At 36.4% G+C, this 27,027-nt stretch overlaps 4 protein-coding genes and 1 long non-coding RNA gene across 5 annotated transcripts; 3 read left to right on the forward strand and 2 right to left on the reverse strand.

The window, feature by feature from the left end:
* The first annotated feature begins 3,384 nt into the window (after positions 1-3,384).
* On the forward strand, positions 3,385-4,498 carry LOC133746460 (NADPH-dependent pterin aldehyde reductase). The gene is made up of 2 exons (XM_062174640.1): positions 3,385-3,706; positions 3,807-4,498. The coding sequence occupies exons 1-2, from the start codon at positions 3,503-3,505 to the stop codon at positions 4,326-4,328; spliced, it is 726 nt and encodes a 241-aa protein (XP_062030624.1). The 5' UTR covers positions 3,385-3,502; the 3' UTR covers positions 4,329-4,498.
* Positions 4,499-5,912: 1,414 nt separating this feature from the next.
* Positions 5,913-8,777, forward strand: LOC133746461 (uncharacterized). The gene is made up of 3 exons (XR_009864163.1): positions 5,913-7,292; positions 8,031-8,172; positions 8,285-8,777. It is a non-coding gene; the product is annotated as an uncharacterized LOC133746461 (long non-coding RNA).
* Positions 8,778-9,736: 959 nt separating this feature from the next.
* LOC133742005 (glycosyltransferase BC10) lies at positions 9,737-13,354 on the forward strand. Its single transcript, XM_062169702.1, has 2 exons — positions 9,737-10,853; positions 12,324-13,354. Exons 1-2 carry the CDS (start codon positions 10,287-10,289, stop codon positions 12,963-12,965), a joined length of 1,209 nt encoding a protein of 402 aa, XP_062025686.1. The 5' UTR covers positions 9,737-10,286; the 3' UTR covers positions 12,966-13,354.
* Positions 13,355-19,159: 5,805 nt separating this feature from the next.
* LOC133744550 (uncharacterized) lies at positions 19,160-21,135 on the reverse strand. The gene is given in 2 exon segments (XM_062172644.1): positions 19,160-20,335; positions 20,338-21,135. Coding segments are annotated over 2 exon segments (1,974 nt in total).
* Positions 21,136-22,378: 1,243 nt separating this feature from the next.
* On the reverse strand, positions 22,379-23,903 carry LOC133744551 (uncharacterized). The gene is made up of 4 exons (XM_062172645.1): positions 23,793-23,903; positions 23,639-23,691; positions 23,508-23,593; positions 22,379-23,409 (listed from the first exon to the last, which is right to left on the reverse strand). Exons 1-4 carry the CDS (start codon positions 23,901-23,903, stop codon positions 22,379-22,381), a joined length of 1,281 nt encoding a protein of 426 aa, XP_062028629.1.
* Between the last annotated feature and the right edge of the window lie 3,124 nt (positions 23,904-27,027).

The raw sequence follows: 27,027 nt of genomic DNA on the forward strand, positions 1-27,027 counted from the left end.
ATATTGTAGATAAAATTATTGCCTTTCCGTTGCCTATTAACCCTATCCCTGATCAGTTTATTTGGGGTCCTTCTCCTACTGGTGTGTTCTCTATTAAATCTGCTTCAAATATTCTGTTTGATCAAGTTCATCCACATTCGAATTTGGAAACTTACTATTACCCCAAAATTTAAGGTTTTCAGTTGGCTCTTCATTAGAAACTGAATTAATACTAGGGATAAAATAATTTCTTCTTCCTGTCCTTTTTGTCATTGTAATGTAGAAACTATGGATCACTTATTTAGAAGATGTCAATTTGCTATTTAGCTTTGGTCCCAACATTAGTCTTATAATCCTCTTAATTGGAATGGTTCTCTCATAGATTGGTTAGTTCATCTTAATCATAGTAAGCTTAAGGAGGAGCTTCTTGGTCAAATTCTTATGATTTTCTGGTCAATTTGGAACTCTAGGAATCAGGTTGTTTTTCAACAAAAGAATGCTAATCCAATTGCTTGTTAGTTTGAAGCTTTTCGATTAGGCGGTTCTTATTATAAGGGGTTAATAGATGTACTAAAGTAAACCATCCTTTTGTTAATCGTGTGATTAGAAGGATCCTGATGATCATTTTCTTAAGCTAAACTTTGATTGTTCAGTTAGAAATGGGAAAGCTTTCATTGGATTTGTTATCCGTAATTCTACAAGAAATTTAGTAATTGCAGCTTGTAGGACGATAGGCTCTGTGGGTACTTTTATAATGATAGGAGCATTTTAATGCGACGTTTTAACTGTATTTCCCTACATTTCTTGCGTTATTTCCTTAATAAAACTCTGTTTAGGAAAGTTTCCATTCTTCGATTGGGAGAGTTCCTATTTGTAGAAAGTTTCCATTTTTGTAGTTTCTATTTTTCATTTTCAGAAAGTTTCCCATTTCAGTTTAGGAAAGTTGCCATTTTTCATTTTAGGAAAGTTTCTATTTTTCATTAACAGTTTCTATTTTCAGGACCTCGGAGCTAAAAAGTGGAAATGAACTCACGAAAGGAAAGAGGAACTTGCGAACGTTAAGGGGAGCAAAAATGAGACGAAAAGAGCCACACAAATGAGCAGAAATGAAGAAATAAGCTTTCCTGTTCCAACCAGGAAACCCTGCGCAAAAGAGGAAAGTGTACCAAGCAAGATTCCGAAGCTAACCAAGAAACTTGGCCGAAATATTGAAGACATGGCATAAGAAGATGACAAGGCTTGAAGATGACGCAACAAGGCCCAAGAACTCTCTAGATTCACTTGGATTTTCGGCAAAATGGATCAAGGCCCATAAAAGCCCATGGAATTAGGGTTTGTGACGCAATGAAGCAACCCTAGAGATGTTTGCCGTAAAATACCAAGGGGAGGAGAGAAAGTTGGCGTGAAAATCAAGAAGAAAATAAAAGATTACGGTGGAGATTTCTTAGGGAGATTTTAAAGGAAAGAGAATATGTGTTGAACACGAAAAGCTCTCAAAGGAGTCTAGATTCATCCCTAGAATTCCTAAAGGAAGTTTGCCCGAATTTGAACTACAAAATCAGAAATTATCTCAAGGTATTTCGGCAACTAAATAATAGGGAGGTATTTTAGAGAATTTTGTGATTGGTTGGACCACCTCATAGGGCTTATGTGGCAAGCTAGCATTGGAGGAAGTTATGTGGAATTATCACATTAATTCCGTGAGAAATTCAGAGAAGTGCACGGCTTGGAGAGCAAGGAAGCCGTGCTCCTATATATACTCTCCCATATGTGACGTTGAGGGGACCTTAGACTCTCCATACACTTTAGAAAATCAGAAAATTCCTCTTGTTGCCGTGAGCATCTTCATCCCTCTCTCCATCCTCTAGTCATCTCCACGAGTTCAAGCAAGGCCAAGGGAGAAGAAGAAGCCGTGAGTATCCATCATCCATCACCATCCTTGAAGCTTGCTTTCGAGATTCAAGAGACCACAACTTCATCATCATCCACGGTGTAATCCGATTCTCCTTTGTAAACCTTGTTTTGAATTCGTTGGTTATGAACTAGTTGACATATATGTTTGAACAAATTATTAATTCTGAAATTTTATGATTGATTGAGAAGTTTTCGATTCTTGTATTGTGATTCCTTGTTGCTTTTGTGTGATTGTTCGATTGAATTTGCTTAATTGATAACTCTTGTATGTTGATTCTAAATGGTTCGAAACTTTTAGGGTTTATGTATGAGTGGTGCTAGGTTTAAGAACATAATTCAACTTTTTGTTTTGTGTAATTTAAATCGAAAAAGTAGTAAAGGTTTTGGACAAAAATCGAGTTCAATTGAAGAGGATTGCAATTAGGTGGACTTTTTCATACTAAGTTGCACACTTGAGTTGATAGCATTTCTATGTGTTTCATGCGTTGAACATGTTATGATTGTCTAGCTTTCTAGAGCTTGAATGCATGTTTGATAGGATTAGTCTTTGTGCTTTCACTTAGATTAATTAGCATTGAAAAGTAAAATATGGGAAATTGTTTGCTTTCTAACATTTCACATGATCAACTCCTCTTACATGACTTTGATGAACAATACTAGAGTTTAAATCGATTTTAATCATAGTTTCGGTTTTGATCTTTGTTCTCTCATTCCAATTGTTTACTTATGTTTTTGTGTTTCAATTGTTTTCTTTACTTAGCTTATTTTTCGAAAACCAAAACCAAAAAAATCCCCCCTTTTTCGTAAATATGTATATACTTGTGAATATCTTTGTGAATATTACACTTTGTTTTAATTTTAATTGTTTAAATGTTTGACGATGACAGGTGTACCCTCAATCCCCGGAATAGAACGATCCCTATTTGCTTATACAACTAATGATATTTTCAGGGTTAAATTATGCGCTTGCTTTGAGCGTATCATATAGTTGTAGCTACGGCCTTAAGAGACGAACTTCATTTAGCTCTGTTACAGGGTGTTACTCATATTATTGCAGAAGGGGATTCCAAGATTCTCATTGACTGCATCAAGGGCAAAGCAAATATTCCATGGACTTTGATGATTTTAGTTCAAGATATTCAACATCTAGCTCAACAATTTCAAGTTATTATATTTAGACATATTTTTAGATAAGCAAATATTGTAGCTAACCATCTAGCAAATTTAGCCTACAATTGGTCAAATTCTAGAATTTGGTTTTACTCTCTTCTGTGTGTCTCCAGCGTTCTATTTTGATAAGTTGGGAGGGGGTGCTTTTCGTGGTTTTTCTTTGTCGTTGTAAGTTTTTTTGCAATAAAAAAAATGTGATTGTTAGCTTTTGCAAACACCGACCGACTAACCTTAGCCTCACGTGATAGACCACCGTTTCCATATTTTTTCACCTCTATTCTTCATTTTACACGGCATATAAAAACCTGGCAGCTCATAGCGTCCTCCTCCATTTGGTATATTTGAGAAGAGAGAAGAGAGCGAGCCTGGGCTAGCCCAGAGAGAAGAGAAGAGAAGAGAGTGGACAATAGTGAGGCACGCGTGGTTGTGGTTTGAAGGGATGAACGTGGTAGCAAGCAAAGGAGCCGCCAATGGCAGTCGGACCGTTTTGATAACGGGGGTGAGCAAAGGCCTAGGCCGAGCCCTCGCCGTTGAGATGGCCAAGAGAGGCCACACCGTAATCGGCTGCTCCCGTTCTCAGGATAAGCTCACCTCCCTCCAATCCGAACTCTCCGACAAGCACCTCTTCCTCAGCGCCGACGTGGTTCGTACTCTCTCTCTCTCTCTCTCCCTCTCTCTATTCTTTCCTCATCAAAAATTTTCCTTCAATTTCAATCTCAATTCGAATTCAATTGAACTTGCAGAGCTCGAACAGCAGCGTCCAAGAGCTGGCTCGGGTTGTGATGGAGAAGAAGGGAGTCCCGGATATCATAGTAAACAATGCCGGAGTCATCAACAACAACAACAAGCTCTGGGAGGTTCCGGCCGAGGAGTTCGACAGCGTCGTCGACACCAATGTCAAGGGGGTCGCCAACGTCTTGCGCCACTTCATTCCTCTGATGCTCAAGAGGGATCCCGGTCCGGCCACCGGAATCATAGTCAACATGTCTTCCGGCTGGGGCAGATCCGGTGCCGCACACGTGGCGCCTTACTGTGCCTCCAAATGGGCCGTGGAGGGTTTGACCCGGTCGGTGGCCAAGGAGTTGCCAAAGGACATGGCCACTGTGGCTCTCAATCCCGGTGTTATACACACTGATATGCTTGTTTCCTGCTTTGGGCCGCAGAATATGGATAGTTACCCGGAGCCTCGGGTTTGGGCCGTCAAGGCTGCTACGATGATATTGCATCTTACACCAGCTGACAATGGTGCTTCTCTCACTGTCTGAGTATGAGTGAGTGAATCAGTCTAATAGTGATGATGATAGTACTAATTAGTTTTTGTATGACCCCTATGACTATGAATGCTTGCTATTGCATTTAATTCTGTAGTGAAGGTTTGGAGTTGTTATATAAAGGCTTGTCCACTAATGAGCACCTGTTTCGGCTTTGTGGTTAATTAACTGTCTACTATGTTATCTTTTTATTATTTTTTTCTTTCCCTTCTCTTGCTAAAATGTACTTGTTGTTATCGTTAAGTAGCTAATTCTACCATGAGACCCCTACTATGGTGATTTGCATACCATTATTACATGTTTCAATGGTGGCAATAGAGTTTGAACCTTCTGCAACTGAGATTGAATCTTACACAATCTTGCTCATTACTTGTCTCTCTGTATCCTGTCTATTAGTCTATCTATCAGTCGAATGTCTTATTCTATTTTGCTGCACACGAATAATATATAAGTCAGACAGAGAGAACGTGGAGAAATATGTATTATAATTCAATCCCTTTCCACTCACAGAAAGCATAATGATATCTGCAGTATGAGATTGATCTGCTCCCATAAGCAATTAGCTAGGTTATGGCCTGGTCGGGTGTGTCTTGCTTCCCCCTTGCCAGTTTTACTTCCTTTCAAAGCCATAGTCATGCATGGAAATTGAAAAAAATGCAACAGAAAATTAATTGATATGGTGAATGAATTGAATGATGATTACTGCATCACGATTTATAAGTTCTTTCTAAACCCCCATGAGCATTCATTTGCCGTACTGTCTTCATGTTTCATTCCCGCATGGAAGATAAGTGTAATAGTGTTATTATAAGCAGACCGGCACATGTCACTGTGACTCCACTTGGTGGATACCCAACTTATTTCCATTTGGTAAGCCCAAAGATACTCTCTCTGCCCCTCCCAATTTTACTTTTTGTTTTTTCTTTGTATAGCAGTCATAATATCATAATTTGATTACCATGAACGGTTTAGGTCAGTTTGGGTCTCGTAGATGTGATTTGGTTTAGTCTACTGATTGAACTTTAAATGTTTACATCCTAGCTTCTAGGTATTTTTTTTTAATTTATTTGCTTTGGTATTTATTAGTGGATTGTTTGAGCATTTAGCTAGTGTGTTATTCGCACCCAATTAATAGTGGAAATTGAATTGTAGGGGAAATTAAAACATGGACAAGTTGTTGTTCAGACACCTAAACTTGGTGCATTATTTTGGGAGAACAAGTCCCTGATGCTAAACAAATAGAAAAAATATTTTACTTGGAGATTTTACTTTCACAGGTTCATGCCTGAGGTATCGTCATTTCTCATCTCAATTCTCTGTTCCATCTTACATGGTCTTTTTTCTTTAGCTATCCAATTGTCTCATCTCTATATTATATTATTTTGATGGGGTTTATTTCCAGGGTATCTCACTTTTAGTCATGCATTTCTCTGAGGGGGATGGATGCAGTTTGGATGCTACCTCCCTTGATAAATGTAACCCATTTCTTTCTCATGCATTTCTTGAAGCGTGGAAAAGTCAGCTTCTGCAGTGAGGGTTAGCAAAACTCTGGCTTTCTGTTTACATTATAAAGTAATACCATTTTGTTTCCACTATTTTGCTTAAATATGATTGGTTGCCTTTGGTTAGATTGATGTTGTGGTTTTATCACAGTAGTCTCTAAATGCCCCACTGTACCTGAATAGATGATTCTCTGTAAATCTGTAACAGTTTCATGGTTAATTAGCTCTAGCTGCAGTTACAATCTAATTTCCCTACATACATACTAGTCATTTTATTTTTGGTTCTGTTAATTTAAAGTAGAGTATTTACCGCTTCTCAATCTAAACAAGATAGATATTAATTGTGTGAATCTTCTGTATATAAGATTGGCCTTGAAGATTTGGTTTTTCCTCTGCATTTAGTATAGTGTCTTACATAAGATACTAACTGTGTGAAGCTTTGTAACACATCTATCAATCAATACCTTTTTTGTAACTCTTTAGTTTGGTATCTGATTTTCGCACAGTTCCTGTACTGATACTTTCAGAAATACTGCGTTTTGTGTCTAAAAACTTTTAAATTCAACTTCTACTTTATCTCGTCAAGTTCTTGCTCCGACAAGTAGAAACATTTGAGACATGCATATCAGAGGTTGCATTTTGTATGATTTGCTCTATTTGCATATGGCGTTTCCTGCCCTTTGTGCATTAATGGGACTACATAATGGACTGCCTATGCTTTTCATAAAGTGCTTTTGTTTGGCCAGATTACAACTTGAGGGTTGGGAATAGGAATTGTGGACTTGATTTGGAAATTAATATTCTCATATGAATTGAAAAACTGAAATCTACAGTCCAAAATGAGCCGTTGTTATTTTTTTAAGAAACTTTTGTTTTCTTCAACCTCGGCAGTGGGAATGCTTTTTATTTTCTGGTATAAAACTGGTTTTAAGTCAGATTCTTGGTCGGACTGGAATCCATACCTGGAAGGTTTCAAAATCAGTGTGCCATGAACATGACTGATCCTAAAAATTGGCAGGAAAGGTTTGTTGAAGGGACATAATTTGATACTGTAGGGGACTCAATTGTTGGAATGCAATTACAGTTTTAATCATTTTATTTAGGTTTAAATGCTGAAATCTGAAATCTGAAATGTACCCTGACTTCTGTGCAAAATGCAAACTCCCTGTTCTTTTCCCTTCTCAGTTAAATCCAGTGTTTTCCGTCCATTTCCGTTACGTTAGTAATTAGTACTTATATGTATTCAAGATAAAATTAAAATATTAATTTTTTTTTTAATGTGAAAGATAGTGAATAATTAAAATGTGACTCATGCATATTCTGACTTTTGCCTTTTGACAGTACTAGCTTTTATCACTTCAAATCCCAGCTGAAAAGAAGAGGCACAAACTGACTGAAAAGGGTTTCCTGCAGAGAGTTGGAATTCAGTACCATCGGAAGAATCGTAATTATAAAAGTGAGTGATGCATATTCTATTTCTTCTTGGGTAAATGTGTATCCTAGTTATTAATCATAGTAATTGCAGTTCAGAGTCCTTGTCTGGAAGATATTAGTGTCTGATTGACAATATAGAATCTTAATAATGGTGAATCATTGACGTAATGTTAGGATAGCACTGGATATTAGTAATGGAGAAACTTCTGTGCCATGTATCTATCAGTCAGTTCACTATGCCATAGCTGTAATTTGAGCAAATACATGATAGTTTATTAGTTTCATCAATGAAGTACATTTGTTTGGTGACTAATTCCTGAACTAGATACTTGCCCTATGTCATCTTACACTAGATAAAACCAAGCACGATGGATCCATAACAACATTAAGCATTTTAGTATTTTTGTTTGTGTGTGAGCATCTATGAGAAAACAGAAGCTATTTTTCTTTTCTTTTCCTTTTTTTGCTTGGTTTGGGTGAAAATGGGTGAGGGCAGACCGTGAGGGCTGTGCATAGTAAATGTTATTGTAGTTTCATTAGTTCAGTCTTGGGGTTCATACTGAGTGCCGGCCTGTAGCAGTTCACTCATTGTCATCTCAAGTCTTAACTATCCATTGGTTATTGTCATGAATGGTCTATTTAAATTTCTGATTGGAATCTCTATATCTTAAAAAGAGGGATCCCTCTTTAGATTTTTATTTTTTATTTTTTATTTCCTGGTATATAAAATACAGAAAAGTAACACTCAGCATTGTCACAGGAAATAGATGCTGCTGTTGAACTTATTTAAGCAGAGAGAGCCCAGAGAGGTGATATGCCTGTGGCAACTTAAAACTGCCATTACCTGATGAATAAAAGTTTCTGGAAGGCCATGGGACTTTCTAGTCTGTGAATCTTCTTAGGTGGTTGCATTTATACTTGCGCATTGCTTATCATTCCACTAATGTACATCCTTGGGTCATTTTCGATTCTGTGTCTCTGCTTGGGTGATGCTAAGTACTTCTTTACATGCAGGTTAAACTTGTGGTGAAATTACTACATGATTCTGGTCTGTCTAAAGAGGGTCTACACTAATTTATTGATATGATATCCTTACTAGAGAGACTGTTTTTAGCAAATTTACTAGAGACGGACTAGGTTCTCTGTAGATTGTGGATGGCTGTACTTAAAATTGCTGTTGAAGAGTCTGTACATAAATACCGTAAGCATTAAAAAAAAAACCACAGCAGTTAAATGGAGCCCTGTGGCATTTTGTCAAGCCAGTGCTGTTTCTAATTGAGTGTGTACAACCCTTCTTCAGTTACCATTTAATGACTAAAGCCATGGGAGGCCTCCCTGCTATAGTCTTGCACCCACAGTAAATCCAATTTGGATACATCATCATCTCTACATGGATACAAGTCCTGAGCCGAGTCCAGCGTAGCTTTGTAATTGTTTATTTGCCTTTGCGAACAAGATAATCCAGGCATATATATCTAGAAATTCATGGTTGGCTTTCTGATCGCTACTCTGGGTGTGTGGAACATCCTGGGGAAGGTGCAGTTCATTGAAGGTACTGTTTCTTCCATAATGAAGAAGAGCACCGTTGCTGTTGCATTTTTGCCCTTTCAAGGTGTAAATCTTCAACTTACCCTTTTGACTGTAGGGGAAAGTCGGTGGTGGAAATGATTGGTTGAGGACTGAGAAAAAGAGTAGAATATTGAGATCTGATGGTTAACCCTCTAGATCTCGTTTGGCAACTAACATTCTCCAACAGTTTTTGAGAATGCTTGCAATAAAAAAATGCGTATTAATAGTAGGGAACCAAATCATGATGTGATATGTTTGTTAAGGATGTTCAGAATCTAACAATTCTTTCTTCAAAAGATTAGCAATAACAATTTTTATTAGGGATAATTTAGTCCCTAGATTTCGTAATTAATGCACAATGCACAGAAAAATTAATTTAAAATTCACTAACCGTCAACTATAATCCTTAAAAGAGTTAGATTCCGCAATGGCATCCAAAACTTGTTCTTAACCCTAGTGTTTTGCCAAACAAAAGAAAAGGGTTCAGTAGCCTCAAATTCGTGAACCAATCTATGGCCTTAACTTCTTCCTTTCCTGTATTTTTACCCTAATTTTATTTTCTGAAGGTGCATTGGTGTAAAGTGTGGACCATGTTCACAGCAGCACCTAATAATTTCAGCAATAAATTAGGCTGCTGTGCCACAGGAAATCCACGTCATGGTAGCACAAAATCCAAATATATAAAAGACCGTTTCCAACTTTCTCTACTTTGCCAAAAAAAAAAAAAAAAAAAAAAAAAAAAAACTTTCTCTACTTTCCTGGTTTGGGTTGGTGTGTTTTCAACTGTATATTTATATATCACAGTTTGTATTTAACTATTAAACAATGGAAAAGGGACACTTATACTTCACTAAAACACCAATGACCTGGATTCAGTCAGCAGTAAAGAACAATAACTCAGATTCTCTCTCGCTCTCAAACACGCGCACACTCTCTCTCCCTTTCTCTCTCTCTCTCTCTCTCTACACACTCTCTCTGTGTGTATTAATCCAAATCTGTCCAACAATCAAAATCATCACCAACCCCACTTTGTTTGTTTCCCATAATCTCTCTCTCTCTTATTCTCCTTCTTCTCGTTCTTCTTCTATATATTTAATAACTTTTAGACCGACCCAATTCTCCAGAATTATTTCTCAGAAAAGCCTTTGGACTCGAGCTGTTCTTATTTGTAGATGGTATCTCCATCGATTGAGTTTTGAGGTACACAAGGACAAGCTTTACTCTTGTGCTTCCTTCGTGTTATATTTCTTTGTTTTGATGGTAAAGAAGCACTACTTGTTCTCTCTTTGATTAGTGTTGATGTGGGTGTTGATTGGAATCCAGTAATATATGGTGAAAACTGGAGTATTTTCAAGTATTGGGACAATTGGGTGAAGGAGAAGAGAGATTATGACTTGTTGAACAAGAGTTGATGACAATTTTTTTAGTTTAGTCTTTGAATATCTTTATGTATTTCAAAGCCATGGCAAGAAGCAGAGGGGAGAAAGAAGACTGCTACGATAAGAGCACGGGTTTGATCAAACTCTTGCAAGTTCTCTCCTTTCTGGTTGTTTTTGTTGTTGGTGTGGTTATTGGATTAGCAACAAGTGCCCACATTAATCGTCATTTCGGTGCACAAACTGAGATCTATTCGTTTATCAATCACTTCTCCTCCAAGGAGACACCACGCCAAAAAGGGGAGCCCAATTGTACCGTTGTGCAGAGTTGCGAGAGGGTTGATTGTTTGAGCATGGAGGCATTTCTGGAGCCTAAGAACTTGACACATGGTATGCCGGATAATGAGCTGTTTTGGAGAGCTTCAATGGTTCCGGCCAAGAAAGAATATCCATATCAGAGAGTGCCTAAAGTGGCTTTCATGTTTATGACTAGAGGACCGTTGCCATTGATGCCATTGTGGGAGAGGTTCTTTCAGGGACACGACAAGCTTTTCTCAGTTTATGTGCATGTAGTTCCAGGGTATAAGCTCAATGCATCAACCACCTCTCCTTTTTTTCGACGCCAAATCCCTAGTCAGGTACAAGGCATGTTAAATCATACAATTATTTTCTATGATAACATTTTACTAGCCCTATCGCTCATTGTCATTGCTTGTCTTGATTCTGTATTTAGTTTACATTTTCATATCAATGTAGAGTTCTTGCCTTATTTTGGGGAATTGAATGTTTTTGTTCTTAAAATGATGACTATAAAACGCACTTTTTAGTTCACTTAGAAATGAACGATTAGTGTGTCAATCTCAAAATTTTCATTATGGGATGTTTGATGTTTCATATCACCCACCTCCTAAGTTAGGATCCAGATCCTTATCTCTTCTACAGATCAAAGTTATAACTACAGGTTATTAAACCACAGCCAACCATTTAAGCATATGCGGCTTCCATATTTGTCCTGTGTCACTAACTCTTCTGTTGTCCGTCAAATAGTAGACTCCAGTTTCAGTTGAATACAGGAAGTTATGATTTTTAAATGCGGAGCATAATGTCAAACTTGTTGCGTCTTTCATGACTTGTTTCTTCTAGGTAAGACTTGTGTTGGCTAAACATTGGTGACATCCTCTCTCTGCTGTCTATACTAATTTTTCTGATACGCTTTCTAAAAGTAGATAAAGTTGTATTTGCTATCTGCTGATTCATTTGGTATAAGCTTTGCATTAGGTGTTATCATATCAATAGGCCTTGGCATGTATCTAAGGTTGCAGCTTTATTAGAATTGTTGTTTATTGTGTTCAATGTAAACCATATGTTGTTTTATTAATTAAATGGCCAGAAAGTTAAGGCCAAATCCTTGCATTAATGGAAAAATAGTTGGCTGCACTTTGGTACTATGAGAACCTGTGGTGTTGTAGTGCCTTCTTCTTAGCCTCTTATGGAGTTGCAATTGGTGGGGATTTAACTGGATTACCTAATGCTCTTTTTTTGGTTACTTCCTTTCGAATGATGGTCAACCCTCTTAATTAAAGAGGTACCTTAAAATGCACGGCACACTTTTCTATGTATCATTCCATTAGATGTTTTGGTTCCTTGCTTCACCTCGATAGAAGAAGGTATTGGTATGGTTTGGATTATGAACTAGCATGGCTTCAAACAGAGAAAGCTTAACAATTTATGTGATTTTGTGGACACAGTACATGTTCATTCTCTATGAGGTTGGCTATTGTTTCTTGATACTTGGTCAGAAGTTTCACCTGGGACACGCTACACTTTTCAAAACTTTATTTTATTCATTGCCAAGAAGGTTCATAGGCTAAAGTTTCTGAATAAGACTGTTATTTACTTTTATCTTTTGTATCAGTTTTGCCAAGTGTTTACAGTGGTTTTCATTGCATAATGCCTTTTAAAATCGATTGCACATTTCATGTTTCACTATGATGCATTTACTATGATTCTGTGACACTAACGGTATATTTGATTCCTAAGATTTAATGTATACCAATCATATGTACGTTACTCACCTTCCACTTATCTTCGATTACTATTCTATGCAGCCTGTTTCTTGGGGAACCATTACACTGATTGATGCAGAGAGGCGCCTTCTAGCTAATGCCTTGCTTGATTTCTCAAATGAGTGCTTTGTCCTCCTATCTGAGAGTTGCATCCCAGTCTATAACTTTCCTACAGTGTACAAGTATCTCATTGGTGCTAATTATAGCTTTGTTGAATCATACGACGATCCTGGACGTTATGGCCGTGGGCGTTACAGCCGTAAAATGCTTCCCGATATTCAGCTGTATCAGTGGAGGAAGGGGTCTCAGTGGTTTGAACTTCGCCGCACTTTAGCTACTTTAATAGTCTCAGAAGTACAGTACTACACCGTCTTCAGCAAATATTGTTTGCCTGCTTGCTACCCAGATGAGCATTACATGCCAACTTACTTCAATATGTTCCATGGTTCACTGAACTCTAATCGGACTGTGACTTGGGTAGACTGGTCTTTGGGAGGACCACACCCTGCAACATATGGTGGAGATAATATTACAGAAGATTTTATACGGTCTATAAGGAATAATGGAGCACTTTGTCAGTACAATTCAGAGATGACATCCATTTGTTACCTATTTGCTAGGAAGTTTGCTCCAACAGCATTGGAGCCTCTGCTCGAGCTTGCCTCATCCGTGATGGAATTTTGAGAACATTGGTTCATTCGGAAGAGAACTTGTGGTAGGACTGCATCAATATCATTGGTGTCCTAATCAATTTTGTCTTTATACAAATGTACAGGTAGTTTTGGATAGAGGCATTTGGTTCCGTACCATTGAGATTCAAGAGATATTATTCTTGAATAAATTTGGAAATCCAGCAAGTCCTGCAAAGGAAGATGCATCACTGTATCCACCGTCCAGCAGCAAAACCTCATGATGAGAACTGGTCGAAATGAGTTTACCAACTCTCTAACTTTATCCAATAGTAACCCTCCATCACTTTGATCAACAACTTGGTCAGAGCTTGTACTGCTCTCTGAGAATATCTTTTCATTTCCATGTTCAGAAATCCAGTATTCCTGTTGTGCAAAAGAGGTAATACCGAAGTGACCAGCAAGAGGGATAGCAAAGGGTCCCAAAATTTCTCACTCTGAATAACAGCTAGATCTCTTAACGACACATGCCTTTTTGGAGGATCAACGTAGCTGTAGAGTCTTTGCAAACTCGACAAGCCAATTCAAGTAATTTTTGAAGCATTCGACTATAGCTCTTTTAACAATTGTGAAGTGGCTTTGCTAAATGCAATGTAACGCGAATTCCATCCTACAATTCCCATGCTTCAAATTAAGCCTCTCAGCCTAAGATTTAATACTTGTATGTTGACCATTTGTAGTACTTCACCCCCTGCAAGGCACGTAGTTTCTGCCTATGAAAGTTTCTGGTTCCTCACGACTACGGCAAACAACTTGTAATGCAGTTCGGAATACTTCATTAAACATGAAGCAATTATGGAAAATAAATAAATTTGAATAAATTTAGTGATCCTTTCGGTCAAAATTTCAAGATGATGAACAACAAAGCTTGACAAATTGACAATGGTTTTTGATGTTTGGTACTTAATTATGTATAGATGATTTGTTTATAAGAACAAATTTGGACTTATCATTGTCTACAATCGAGTAAATAACAAATTGATTAAACTCATTTATGATAATAATATGAAATATATAGAAATAATCTACCTACTTATGATAATATGAAATATATAGAAATAATGTACCTAGTTACCTAATGAGTTTGGTATGTCCCTCTTGGGTTAGGAATCAATTTGATAAGTTCTAAAGATAAACTTTATTCAAAAAAAAAAAAAAAAAGATAAACTATAGAGCTGTTTTGGGACTCTTTTATGGGTAAGGCTGAGACTAGCTTGTGTGTGTGTGTGTGTGTGTCCTTACTTAGCTAAGAAACGGATTTCCATATTTTGGTCAATTTTAAATCACATATTCACATTTTAACCGTTCAATTTTTAGGTCTTAATGTATAGATCATCTCTGTAATTTTTCAGCCAAATTGATGATCATTAAGGCATCAAAAACTGCAATTTACACGAACGAACCGTGATCTGTCGAACCTGAACCGTTCGTGTAAAATGCAGTTTTGGATGCCTTAACAATCATCAATTTGGCTGAAAATTTGCATAAGTGATTTGCTCATATATACCTAAAAACTGAACGGTTAAGATGTGAATATGTGATTGCAAAGTGGTCAAAATATGAAAATCCGTACTGTAAGCTAAGTTAAGGATATTCTTAGCAGAGAAGGCCTATATATATATATATATATATATATCGAGGGCCTTTACTAAGGGATCCCTTTTTTTGGTCTTTTCTAGGGATAGGACATTAGACCAAGTTTTCGATCACATTTCGGCATCTCAACCGTTTAGTTTTTAGGTCCTAATGTGTAGATCACTTCTGCAAATTTTCAGCCAAATCGGTGAACGTTAAGGTATCAAATTATATTAAATCAATGGACGAACCAAATCTATTATATATATATAATATTTATCCAGAGCGAGGCCTCGCTCTGAAATTAAAGTGCGAGGTTAGAGTTTAGAGTCATTTTTCTGTCTCATATCCACATCTCGACCGTTCAGTTTGTAGGTATTAATGTATAGATCATCCCTACAAATTTTCAGCCAAATTGATGATCTTTAAGGTATCTAACTTGCTTAAACCAATGGACAAACTGAATCTGTCCAACCTGAACCGTACTAGCTTTAAGGCAGTAATCAATGCCTTAAGGACCATCAATTTGGCTAAAATTTTGCAGAGATGATCTGTACATTAGTACCAAAAACCTGAACGGTCAAGATGTGGATATGCGACTGAAAAGTGACCATAAAATCTAAAAGCGTAAGTTAATTTCAAAGCGAGGTCCCGCTCTGAATAGGATATGTATATATATATATATATATATGGGAGGGTTCGAAAGAGGACGTCTATGAGTTTCTAAAACTGCAGATGAACTCTTCTCAGCCGTTGATTTGTTTAAATGAAAAGCAACGGCCAGATGTGGAAGCTTCCAATAACAATCGCGTCAAATAGATCTTGTACGGCAACCCGACTCCTCAGTCTCACCCTCAACGACAAAACCAGAGTCACCGTCTCCAGTTCTCCACCCAAAATCCATGTCTTCCCACCATTGATGTTTGAAACTCGCCTCAGGTTGCACGATTGTCATAACCAAAGCTTCGTTCTTTTTCTTTCTCTCACAAAAATTGCAGTCCTCCGATGGTATCGACCTCCCTTGGAGTTTTCGCCCCCAAAATTGGGACTTGGAAGCACATATAGTCATCTAGAGTTTTTCTCAAGTATGGGTCCCCTTTTTTCTGATACTTTTGATTTCCAATTACAAAATTTAGGGTTTTTTTTTTTAATATTTTGATATGAAATACCATAATTGAGATTTTTCCTTTCAATAACTAGTTAGCGAATTGATCAGTTGATGTATCTATTGTCCTTAGTTTCTGTTGCTGCTATGTGTATGAATCAAGCTTGCTAGTGTAGATTTCATTAACTCTGGAACTTCTATCACTTTATCTGGTTTCCACAAGTGTGTAATATTTTATGCGACTTAGAGAGCTTTATGTTTGTTTCTTATTTTTGATAGAGTTTTTGGGGTTCATGGTCATTCTTCAATCAATGTTAATTTCTTATTTTTGATTCTTCAGGAAACAAGTCATCAAGGACAATCCAAAAAACCCCAAAGATTTGGAACAAGACGAGTTATGGTGTGTTTGATTCTTCAGGTTTTGGATGCAAGACGATTTCTATCTAGATCTGGTGGATTGGTTTTCGCATATAATATATTGGCTGTGGGTTTGGGAATCTGTTTATTTGTGTAATACTTTTAGTAGTAAGGTGAGCTCTTAGTTCTACAAAATCAATGTATAGACTTTGTTAATGTAATGTGCATTTTCTGAGAACACAGAGCTGTGATCGTGCCAATCTGGAAGGTTCTTTTTATTTTGTACTTCATAGTATTATTGAAGGAATGAAATCAGTCTACATGAATGTTGTATTATACCACATTGAGAAATTGTTAGCAGGTTTAGCTTTAATTTGGGTGCATTTTGTTTTCTTGGTTGTGGTTGTTGTTTTGTGCATTTTTTAAGAACACAGAGCTTTGCTTGTGCAACTCTGGAGAAAGGTTAGCTTTCTTGGTTGTGGACTTGTGGTTGTTGTTTTCTTGCAATTTGTTATTTCTGGTATCAGCAAGCACTACTGGCAGCAGACATTTATTAACAAACAAGGTTGTTTTAGTCCCAAATTGCATACAGCTGCAGAATTGCACTTTTGATCCCATAGTTCCTTATTCATTTTCTGGAACCATTACACAAAATGAAACATCATATTTTCGGGAACCATTACACAAACAAAATGAAACATGATCAATTCATAACAAATTATTGACTTTGAACTTTTGCATCTACATTGACATGATGGTTAAATGCAAACAAACTCAAATGCAAGACAACAGAACGAAAACCATGATGGTTACATATATTTTCTATTTCATTTCCTTTGAACTTTTGCATCTACATTGACATCAAGTACTTTGCTTCCTTTGCATTTTCTTTTCATTTGCGTAATGCAAAAAGCTACCCGTGGAAAGCATGGAGCCGATGTCTCTTTGCTCAAAAAAGAAGAAGAAAAGAATGGAATACAACATGTTGACATTCCGAGGCTAAAAACTCAATTTACATTCACAGAGAAATGAGGAGACACTTATATCTCTGCCCGAGTATGCATCCCTTCGGAATTGGAAAAGCTTGTATAATTAGCTTAGAGGCTAGTCAGGGTCAAGAAGTTGTCTTGGTTGCCAGAATTGGCTGCTGACAGTTCCCAAATCTTGTTTCATTTGTATGAGTTGCGTCTTAAGGCTGTATTCCTCTACCTGCTTTGATGAAGAATCAGAAGTTAACAGAAACCAGTTATTTCATAAGAACTAGGACACAGAATAACTTGGAGAACACATGGCACTACTGAGCACATAAGAGAATGTAGATTTGACAGAAGCCAGAGGCTGAAATATTTAGTTGCTGTGTTACTAAAGAAAAGTATTTACTATTTGTTAAAACTTATATTGTACCAGCATAACTGCTGCTGAATCTAGCAATGCTTCACATTCGTCAAGCATGGCTTTCTCTTGCGCTGCTACAACATTAACTCCCTCTTCCATTAGAGAGATGGATGTTTACAAAGTAGTTCCTATTACTGGATAACAAGGCCAGTTGATAGCTATATTGAGCACTTGGTTCACATGAAAAAGAGTTTTAGAATGCATCAAACTGCCTAGTGGATGATAAGCAAATCTCCACTGCAAAAATCTATTGTGAATACATGATCAGTCCACATCAATTCATAACAAATTATTGGCTTTGAACTTTTGCATCTACATTGACATGATGGTTAAATGTAAACAAACTCAATTGCAAGACAACAGAACGAAAACCATGATTAGTCCACATCAATTTTGTTATGAAGAAACATCATATTTTCTGGAACCATTACACAAACAAAATGAAACATGATCACAGAGAGCATCAGTTCATAACTAAGCCTGGCATCATATTTTCTGGAACCATTACACAAACAAAAATGAACCACATCAGTTCATAACTAAGCCTGGCATTTTAAAACAAAACAAGACTGATCATGTACAAAATTCCATTGTTCCAAGAATCTTCCGAGTATCCAACTAACCATTCACAATTGAAACCATGAGAAGTCTATACATGATCAGTCTTGTTTTGTACATCAACGGATCGATTCGCTAACTAGTTATTGAAAGGAAAAATCTCAATTCTGGTATTTCGTATCAAAATATTCAAAAAAAAAAAACCCTAAAATTTGTAATTGGAAATCAAAAGTATCAGAAAAGAGGGAACCCATACTCTAGATGACTATATGTGCTTCCAAGTCCCCAATTTTGGGGCGAAAACTCCAAGGGAGGTCGATACCATCGAAGGACTGCAATTTTTGTGAGAGAAAGAAAAAGAACGAAGCTTTGGTTATGACAATCGTGCAACCTGAGGCGAGTTTCAAACATTAATGGTGGGAAGACATGGATTTTGGGTGGAGAACTGGAGACGGTGACTCTGGTTTTGTTGTTGAGGGTGAGACTGAGGAGTCGGGTTGCCGTACCAGATCTATTTGACCCGATTGTTATTGGAAGCTTCCTCATCTGGCCGTTGCTTTTCATTTAAACAAATCAACGGCTGAGAAGAGTTCATCCGCAGTTTTAGAAACTCACGGACGTCCTCTTTAGAACCCTCCCGTGTATATATATATATACACTAGCCTTCCTGCATGCGCGATGCGCGTGTAGAAAGGCCGTGCTCGCGCGTGCGTATTGTCTTTCCTTTCTTGCTACACATGTTTGAAATGTTACTTATGAGTGCAGTATAATTTCTGTGTTACATATCACCTAACTCTAACCCCATACAAATATTATAAAATATTGTATATGTGTTGCGCAAATTATTAAAAAACATAAAACTTTGTACAAAAACATATACAGAGATTAAGAGTATTGGAATTGATTAACTACCACAAAAATAAAAACATATTTAAAGGAAAGAAACAGAGCTTAAGAGTACATACTGTGCATGCTTCTTTTTGTTCCACTCTTTCAAAATAAGTTTATTGAGATAAGCAGTGTTCATTTTTATTGATTTTTTTCATGCACCAACCACTTGAAAATATGGAAACACATCTCCTAAAGCTTTTGTCTCAACCATTCCTACAAATAGAAAAAATTACACAATGTTACAGATTGTAATATAAAAAAATTCAATCAAATATGTATGTGTCTAATCAACAAAAATGTTGATGTACCTATGAAGATGATCGATCATTTGTGTTTGAATGAAGCAAAACTTCTTTAAATACCACATTCTTCGTAAATACGCCATCTTCACCAACTATGGATCCTTTTTTAACCAGAACTTTTGTGGTTGACTTTGATACTCCTCTCGACAATGCAACATATAATTGTCCATGACTAAAAACATGATCTAAGAGATAAACACCTACATGTGGGATAGTCTGACCTTGGGATTTGTTTATGGTCAAAGAGAAGCTCAGTTTGACTGGAAATTGCTTTCTTGTTAGTTGAAATGGTAGCCCAGCATTTTCTGCACTTTTCAAATGAATTCTAGGTAGAAAAACTCTAGTCCCAGCAAACTGTCTTGTTAGTATCTCAGCATCAATCAGATTTTGGTACGAACCACGACACAACAATCTAGTACCGTTACACAATCCCAATTTAGGGTCAATATTCCTTAAAAGCATGATTGGAGCACCTACTTTCAAAGTTAACTTGTGGGGTGGCAACCCACCTACGGTTATTGAGTTCAGAAACTCTGGTTGGTACAAATTTCTCATGTCATCTTCAACAAAGTCAAATGAGTACAATGTAATTTCTTCACCTAGAAACATATTGATTATCTTTTCATTCAACACGTCCACATCATCGTTTATAGGAGTAATCAATGCTCTGTCCACCATGTATCTTGCATCATTTACATGATCACCCAAATTGGGGAAAACTTCATCAATAATTTGATTGATAGATTGGTCACTTTCCCATGGAACCACCATGCATTATGATAATCTCATCATTTCGTTGTTAATGACTTGTTCACTCCCATCGCCAACGCCAACACGAAGTAGAAATTCTGCAAATTGGTGGTCATTTATGGATCTCATATTCTGTCTCAATATCTTTGTTTGTGCCCAAAATGTTGCTTTCACAATGGAGGCTTGAATGAGTTCAGACTTTGTTCCTTTAGGAATAACAGGGAGAACTTGACGAAAATCTTCCCCAAAAATCATTATCTTTCCACCAAACGGTAATTCGACATCCATTATATCTCGAAATGTTTGATCAAGTGCTTCAAACACATGTCGATGTGTCATAGGTGCCTCATTCCAAATAATTGCAGTGAAATCTTGTATCAGTCGTGCTAGAGTAGACTGTTTACTTATGGAACACATGGATGGTGCATCTACAGTGCATCTACATTGAGTGGAATCTTGAATCTAGAGTGAGTTGTCCTCCCGCCAGGCAATAAATTTGTAGCAATTCTAGATGATGCTGTGGTTAAGACTATATGATTCATTCTTCTCAACTTTACTAGCAATGCACGATATAAGTACGTCTTCCCAGTACCTCCAGGACCATTGATAAAAAATAATGCACTTTCTCTTCCCTCAACTGTGGCCATTATGGTGTTGAATGCAATCATTTGGTCGTTGTTAAGGTGGTCAATTGCATCAATATCTTCTTGCGGGATATTTATAGAAATTTCGTCTTCAATACATCTCAGTATTCCTAGACTATCTTCTGGCTCACTTGTCATTTCAGGCAGATCAAATTCTCCAGTGCCCTTATTATATTGTTCTAGCATTCTGTTTAGATCTCGAAGTAGCCTGTTTCTGACAGAAATATCGACAATATCACTTGAAGAAGAAGAATCTTCAATCATGAAAGGATAAAATTCATCCCACAATCTTCGAACACCAGTTGGTTGACTATACACCAAAATTGTGACGAATAATCTTCTCAAAGCTGATGGCATTCTAATTGCAGAGGCCTCTAACAGACATTGTCGGATGCTATTGTCATCTTCCAGCAAACCTCGTTTCTCTGCCGCTTCCTTAAAAGTAGTTTGCAGAACTCTATTAATAGTAAGCAAATCACGAAATGATCTCGGTCCTCTTATATGATTGAGAAGGACACGTAGGTAAGATTTCTCACATTCGGAGGGTGAAACACTGTATATTCTCCCAATTACCTTATAGTTGTTCATTTTTTTCACCCAAGCTTTGTGCTTACTATCCCACCTATAGTATTGAGGGAATTCTCGATACAGATATCGGGGGGTGTATTGTATATGGAATTAATGGAACTTTTAAAGAAATCTATGGAATTTAAAAGTTTGGGTGTATTCAATATAGACTTTTAACAGTCCATGAAAGTCTTGAGGTATTCAATTAGGATTTTTAAAGACTTCATGAATTCCACCAAAATCTAGGGGTATTCAATTAGGACTTTTAAAAATGAATAAAAGTATAGAGGTATTCAAAATATCATTCATACTTATGGAATTAGAAAATCATGGATAATCATGGACCTTTGTAGTGTTAATTATACATACCAAACTCCAATAATTTTCCAGCCTCCAGACCAAAGATTTCAAAAAGTCTATCAAAGTTTCCTTTTCAAAAAAACAAAAAAAAAAAAAGGTCGATCAAAGTTCTTATCTTTACGCACGAAGAAGTTTGTCCTTCATCATATATCTTTCTTAATTTTTTTTGTCTTTTCTCTAATCTTTTATGATATCAACCTTTTTTGATACCCAACATGTTCATTGTAGTTGTTGAATGTGATTTTTGTTTTTGTTTTTTTTTTTTTCAATTGTGATACTTCGAACCCTAATAGCAATAAAAATGATTTATGAAACCCTAAAACTCAAATATTGTGGTCTAACCCTAAGACCTTGAACCATACTAAATTTTATCTTATTAATTAATTATTCTCATTAATTTGAATTTATATTATGGTTAAAAAAAAGATTGAACAATTGAATTTCAATTGATTGATTATAGATCAAGACATTGACCAATATTTCTACAATATATGTTAATCGGCGAAAACAAAATTGATGAGAATAATTAACCATAAACATCAAGTGATCTATATTGTATATTTATGTTGTTGGGAGATTAGGAATGAGAACAAACTCGCTAGACAGACTAACAATTATGTATTTGAGTCAATTTCTATTGGAAGATACTGGAGCATTGAAGAGACAACAAGTTATTATTTTGTTTTGTGTTTGGGCTGCATTTGTTTTATTTTATTTTATTTTATTTATTTTTTGTACATTCTAGGAAATCTGTAAAAGTTATTCATAATAAAGTATATAGATTTTCATGAATCAATAAAAGTCTGTTGCTAAAATCAATGGTTTTAAGAAATCCATAACAGTCTATCAACTTTTTAAAGAGTCTGTGGACTTTTCAAAAAGTCTGTCATTTAAAAAAAAAAGCTCATCGTCTTGCTTCCAGATCCATACGGTTCATGGTGAAATATTCAATAAGCATAGATTTCTGTGCATGCTCATCTGCTAGAATGTCTTCTACAGTCTCATTTGCATCGAATCTGATTTGTTGCATGTTTGGAAGATGTATTTGTAATCTGTCGACTGTTGGATATATTCTGTTAGTTACAAATTTAAATATCCTCCATAAAGCCTCTGGTGCACAAACCCACCTTGCATCGACAAATTGTCTTATTTCATCGAACTCCAGGTCAGATTGCACTTCAACTGCAACTCTATCAGGACCTTTGTAGACATACTTATATAAGTATTTGACACTCTTTATGCTCCCACATATTTCAACATTGATGTGACAATCATACCGTAGCAATAACCACGTGTTATAAGGAACAACCCAACTATTATCTACCATTGTGTCTCCAGATCTACGTAGAGGGACTGGTAAGCGACTTGCTCGTCTTTGATATATAGAATATGCATCGTTTCCTTGCACAGTGAAATTTGCAAATGATTTTGGATAACTTTTATTGCATCTCCCATTTTTCATACATGAACCGTGAATCATATGTTTCAACCCCAGATCATAAAGTTGAGGCTCTTCATCTTTATCTGGTATTTCTACTCTAACAATGCGGTCATAATCTTCAGGGTTATTAAGCTTATCATTTTCATCCAACATGATCAGCATGTGTACATGTGGTAGGCCCCGTTTCTGAAATTCAACGACGAAAGCATGAGTAATAACTCTTCCCAATACCCCTTCGGTGATGATGTCTTCTTTTAGTTGCTCAAGTTTTGAACGAAATACCCTGACCTCTAAATCTGGACGATCTTGTGATGTTTGTCCAGGGAGTAGCTCACTTTTAATTTCTTCCCAATTCGGGTTACACGTCATAGTGATAAACAAATCTGGTCTGCCATACTTTTGAACCAAAGCCATCGCATCTTGGTACCGTTGGTACATATCACGTGGACTTCCAACAAATGATGATGGCAGAATTGTCCTATGACCGACGTTACCTAAGAAAATGTGAATCTATATTAAATATTTCTACAATTGTACAATTGAAAAACTTACATATCTGATATATAGGTGAAAGTAAAATATTAATTCTTACCGGCATTGTTTTCCCCAGCAATAAAAGAGTCTTGAAGTCCTTGATAAAATTCTTTCCGAATTGTATCTTGGTTACTGCGAAGCCATCTGAGTTTTTGTGATTCAATTTTCACTTAATTATCTACAACATACTGTTGTAAGAGCCGTCCACCTCGAAGTAGAGGATTTTCATCACCTGGGCGCATCTGCACAATCAATTTTTTTTATTTATTTAGCAGGTGTTTAAGTAGGATTTTTTTTTTCATTTAATGCAATAGGAACTAAAGTTGAAAAAAAATGTACTAACCTGTAACATATATGCATAATAGTCGCAACATGACATAGGTCTTCCATTCTCATCATGACTATTAATATCCCACCCATATGTTCCATAAGGTAATAACAAAGGATACTGCATGGGGTCGTAATATCCGACCGAGTCTTTAACATTCCAGAGTCTTCCACTAATTGTTTGGACAATTAAATCTCTTCCATTCGGATTGATGTCGCCTCCTCCTACTATAATAGCAGCAACTTGTGATGCAAATGGTAAACAATACTGACGTTGATTAGAAGGCTGCTCTCTTATGATGAGCCTGCAATTGGGCAAGTCTGGGCGCTGTCCGAGGCTTCGAAATTGATGGACAAATGGATTATAGTGATTCAATAGCCGTTGAACTTATTGCTTGGGTTCATTTGTGCATGTGATTGGTATCTTTCATGAGATCTTTTGAAAAAATTTGATATATGTGCTTTTCTTTCATGGTCCCATCTCATTATACGCAAGTTTCTTTCACATATACTTGACTGAATAAGAAGCTTTTAAGCATGAACCTTGAATTCTGAGAGAAGAAAGAGTGTATATCCCTTGTGAGGTGAATCATTACTTATATATAAGCATGCTAAGCTCCAACCACTCACCATTATTGCTCCCAAGTCCTACATGTTTATATGTTGTATATATGTTTTATTTAACTCTCGAAAAATACATGATTAAATCTTGTTGAGTGCTATTCTTGGTGACATGTAAGTATGAGATTTCTGAGACAAAATGTTGAAGGACATTAGAGTCATTAACCTAGTGTTTACGTTTTTGAGTCTTTGCTTTTATTTTATTTTTTCGTTGGTTTTTGTTGTCTTTGTGTTTTTCTTGTGTTTTAGTTTTTCCATACTTAGTCGTTTGTTTTGAGTCTTAGTTAGTTTTTGTTTTCTTTGAGTGATTTTGCTAAGGGACTAGCAAAAGCTAAGTGTGGGGGAATTTGATGAGACTATAATATTTGCTATGTTTTTAGTGCATTTCTCTCTACATTTTACTTAGTTATTTCTTAACAATATCATTTCTAACTTAGTTTTCATTTTTAGGTACTTTTGAGTCTAGAAATGCAAGGCAAGGAGGAAATGGCGAAGAAATGGAAAAAAATTGAGAAATGAAGTTTTCCCAGTTCGACCAAGAAATGGAATCCCAGTTGAAGTAGGAATCCTAAGTCAACTAGGAGTGAGCTCGAAAAAATGATGTTCGGAAATGAGAAATGACAGAGTCCCAGTTGGACTAGGAAACCTGATCACACTAGGAGTCTTGATGCTACTAGGAGACCTGAGAAGGCTAGGAGATGCTGTGGCTTGAAGATGACTCAAGATAGTTTAAGAATGTTCTGGAATGCACATGAATTTTGACATATATGAAGATGGGCTTTGAAATTATCCAATTGAAGAAGCCTGGCCCAAAGATTGAAGCATGTGACTTGCACATGATTTTCTAGATCCTTCTTGATGTCTTGAGGAATCCTAATTCCATATTTATTGGTTTTTGCCGTGCAATATACAAGGAATATCAAGAAGATTTCAGCAAGAGTCCAAATTGGGATAGTTTTGGATTTCTATGGATTTTTGGAAAAGAAAATAAAGAGAATACATATTGATTTAGGTTTCCTGATTCCATACGAGTTGAATGAAGATCAAATTAAGGGAAGATGCATAGAGGAATTTAGCAATGATGAAGATGACTTGTTCTCCAATTCTAATGGAATATTTTCATTGGCTGAATAATGCAATCAAGAGGAGAATTCTTAGGAAACCCTAGCCATGCCGTGCACTATATATAGGGAGGTTTGTGAAGAAAATATACACACCACAAAATTCAGAATAAAACACACAAAGACATGCCCTCCGCCTCAGAAAGTTTCGGCAATCATTCAATCTCCAAAGGTTAAGACCGTGAAGCATCACCATCTCCATTCAAGCATCCTTGCCGTGAGCCACCTTCCATTCTACCACCCTTGAAGCTTATTGCGTCATTGAAGAATTCGTAAGTGTAACCATGAACACTCTTTTATGTTTTTGGTTTTGGATTGCAATTTTGTTTTTTGTTTTTGTTTTATGATTTGCGATTTTTTTTGTGGATGAAGTGTTGATTTTAGATATGTAGTTTTCGAATACTATGAAGCATATTGTTTTAGGTTTTAGGTTTTAAATCTGAAAATTGCGATTTCGATATGTTCATGCAGGTATATATATGTTGTTGTTTTTAATTGAATGTTTGTTGTTGATTTGTTTTTTTTTTTTTTTTGGTTTAATGGTGTTGATTTTAATTAGTTTGTTTGATTGAATTTGATTTTGCAATGCCCTCATTTCAGAAATCAAAATTATATAAAATCAAAAGCTCATCAATCATTGAATGCATTACAATGCATCAAATCCTTCTTCGGTTCTGTAACAAGATGAACCAGATTTTGCAACGAGATGGAAAAAAAAAAAAAAAACCTCTAAATCCTCAATCTTGAAGAAATCTTAAATCTATTAACACTTAACTGAGGGGATTACCCGCAACAGTGTATGGATTCATACTGAAAACACGATACAGATTGAGACTGAGATGCTTTAGCTGGAATGATGTTTTTCTAGTTTACGACGCAAGATGGGTGGATTTTTTCTGGATTTTCAGTTCGATGTTGGATTAGAAGAGATTGATTAGGACCTGGAATGTCAATTTGAATATTTTGGTTTGAGACTAAGAAGAGAGAATTTCTGTTGTGTGCGGAAGCGAGCGCACGAGAGAAGATCGATTTCTTAGTTTGAGAGCGAGAGCGAACCGAGTGTCGAGTTTGGGATTTCTATCAGCTTAATGAATTGGTCTTTACGTTGTGCCAAAAAACCAAACTGGAAGGAACAAAAAAAAAATCCCAAACAAGTGAATAACCAAAACTAAATCAATCTCAGTTTAATGCATAACAGAAATCTGTTGTCTAAAACATAACCTTTTTCAAAAAGTTGATTTACCATGATATACACTATATTCAGACAACAGAATTTTTTCATTTTATTGTTAAAATTATTCAGACAACAGAAAACAACCATTATCACTACTAAAAAGAATTGCTTTTGCGACGCCTATTTTACGACGGCAATTTGGACTTTTGCGACGGAAATATTGGCGTTGCAATAGGTGGCGTCACAAAATCCATTTGCGATGGTAAAATGTCATCGCAAAAGATAATTGCGACGGTATTCTCTTGCCGTCACATCAGTTATTGTTTTGCGACGGC

This window comes from Rosa rugosa, chromosome 4 (genome assembly GCF_958449725.1).
Source record: "Rosa rugosa chromosome 4, drRosRugo1.1, whole genome shotgun sequence".
Lineage (NCBI taxonomy): Eukaryota > Viridiplantae > Streptophyta > Magnoliopsida > Rosales > Rosaceae > Rosa > Rosa rugosa.

Bases quoted from the DNA above. Each gene is read 5' to 3' on its own strand.
- LOC133744551 (XM_062172645.1), bottom strand. From the start codon at position 23,903: ATGCAGTATCCTTTGTTATTACCTTATGGAACATATGGGTGGGATATT. The intron at 23,594-23,638 runs GTATGTTGTAGA...ACAAAAACTCAG, and splicing joins GGTGGACGGCTCTTACAACA to ATGGCTTCGCAGTAACCAAG. The intron at 23,410-23,507 runs GTAAGAATTAAT...ACATTTTCTTAG, and splicing joins TGCTGGGGAAAACAATGCCG to GTAACGTCGGTCATAGGACA.
- LOC133742005 (XM_062169702.1), top strand. From the start codon at position 10,287: ATGTATTTCAAAGCCATGGCAAGAAGCAGAGGGGAGAAAGAAGACTGC. The intron at 10,854-12,323 runs GTACAAGGCATG...TATTCTATGCAG, and splicing joins GACGCCAAATCCCTAGTCAG to CCTGTTTCTTGGGGAACCAT.
- LOC133746460 (XM_062174640.1), top strand. From the start codon at position 3,503: ATGAACGTGGTAGCAAGCAAAGGAGCCGCCAATGGCAGTCGGACCGTT. The intron at 3,707-3,806 runs GTTCGTACTCTC...TTGAACTTGCAG, and splicing joins TCTTCCTCAGCGCCGACGTG to AGCTCGAACAGCAGCGTCCA.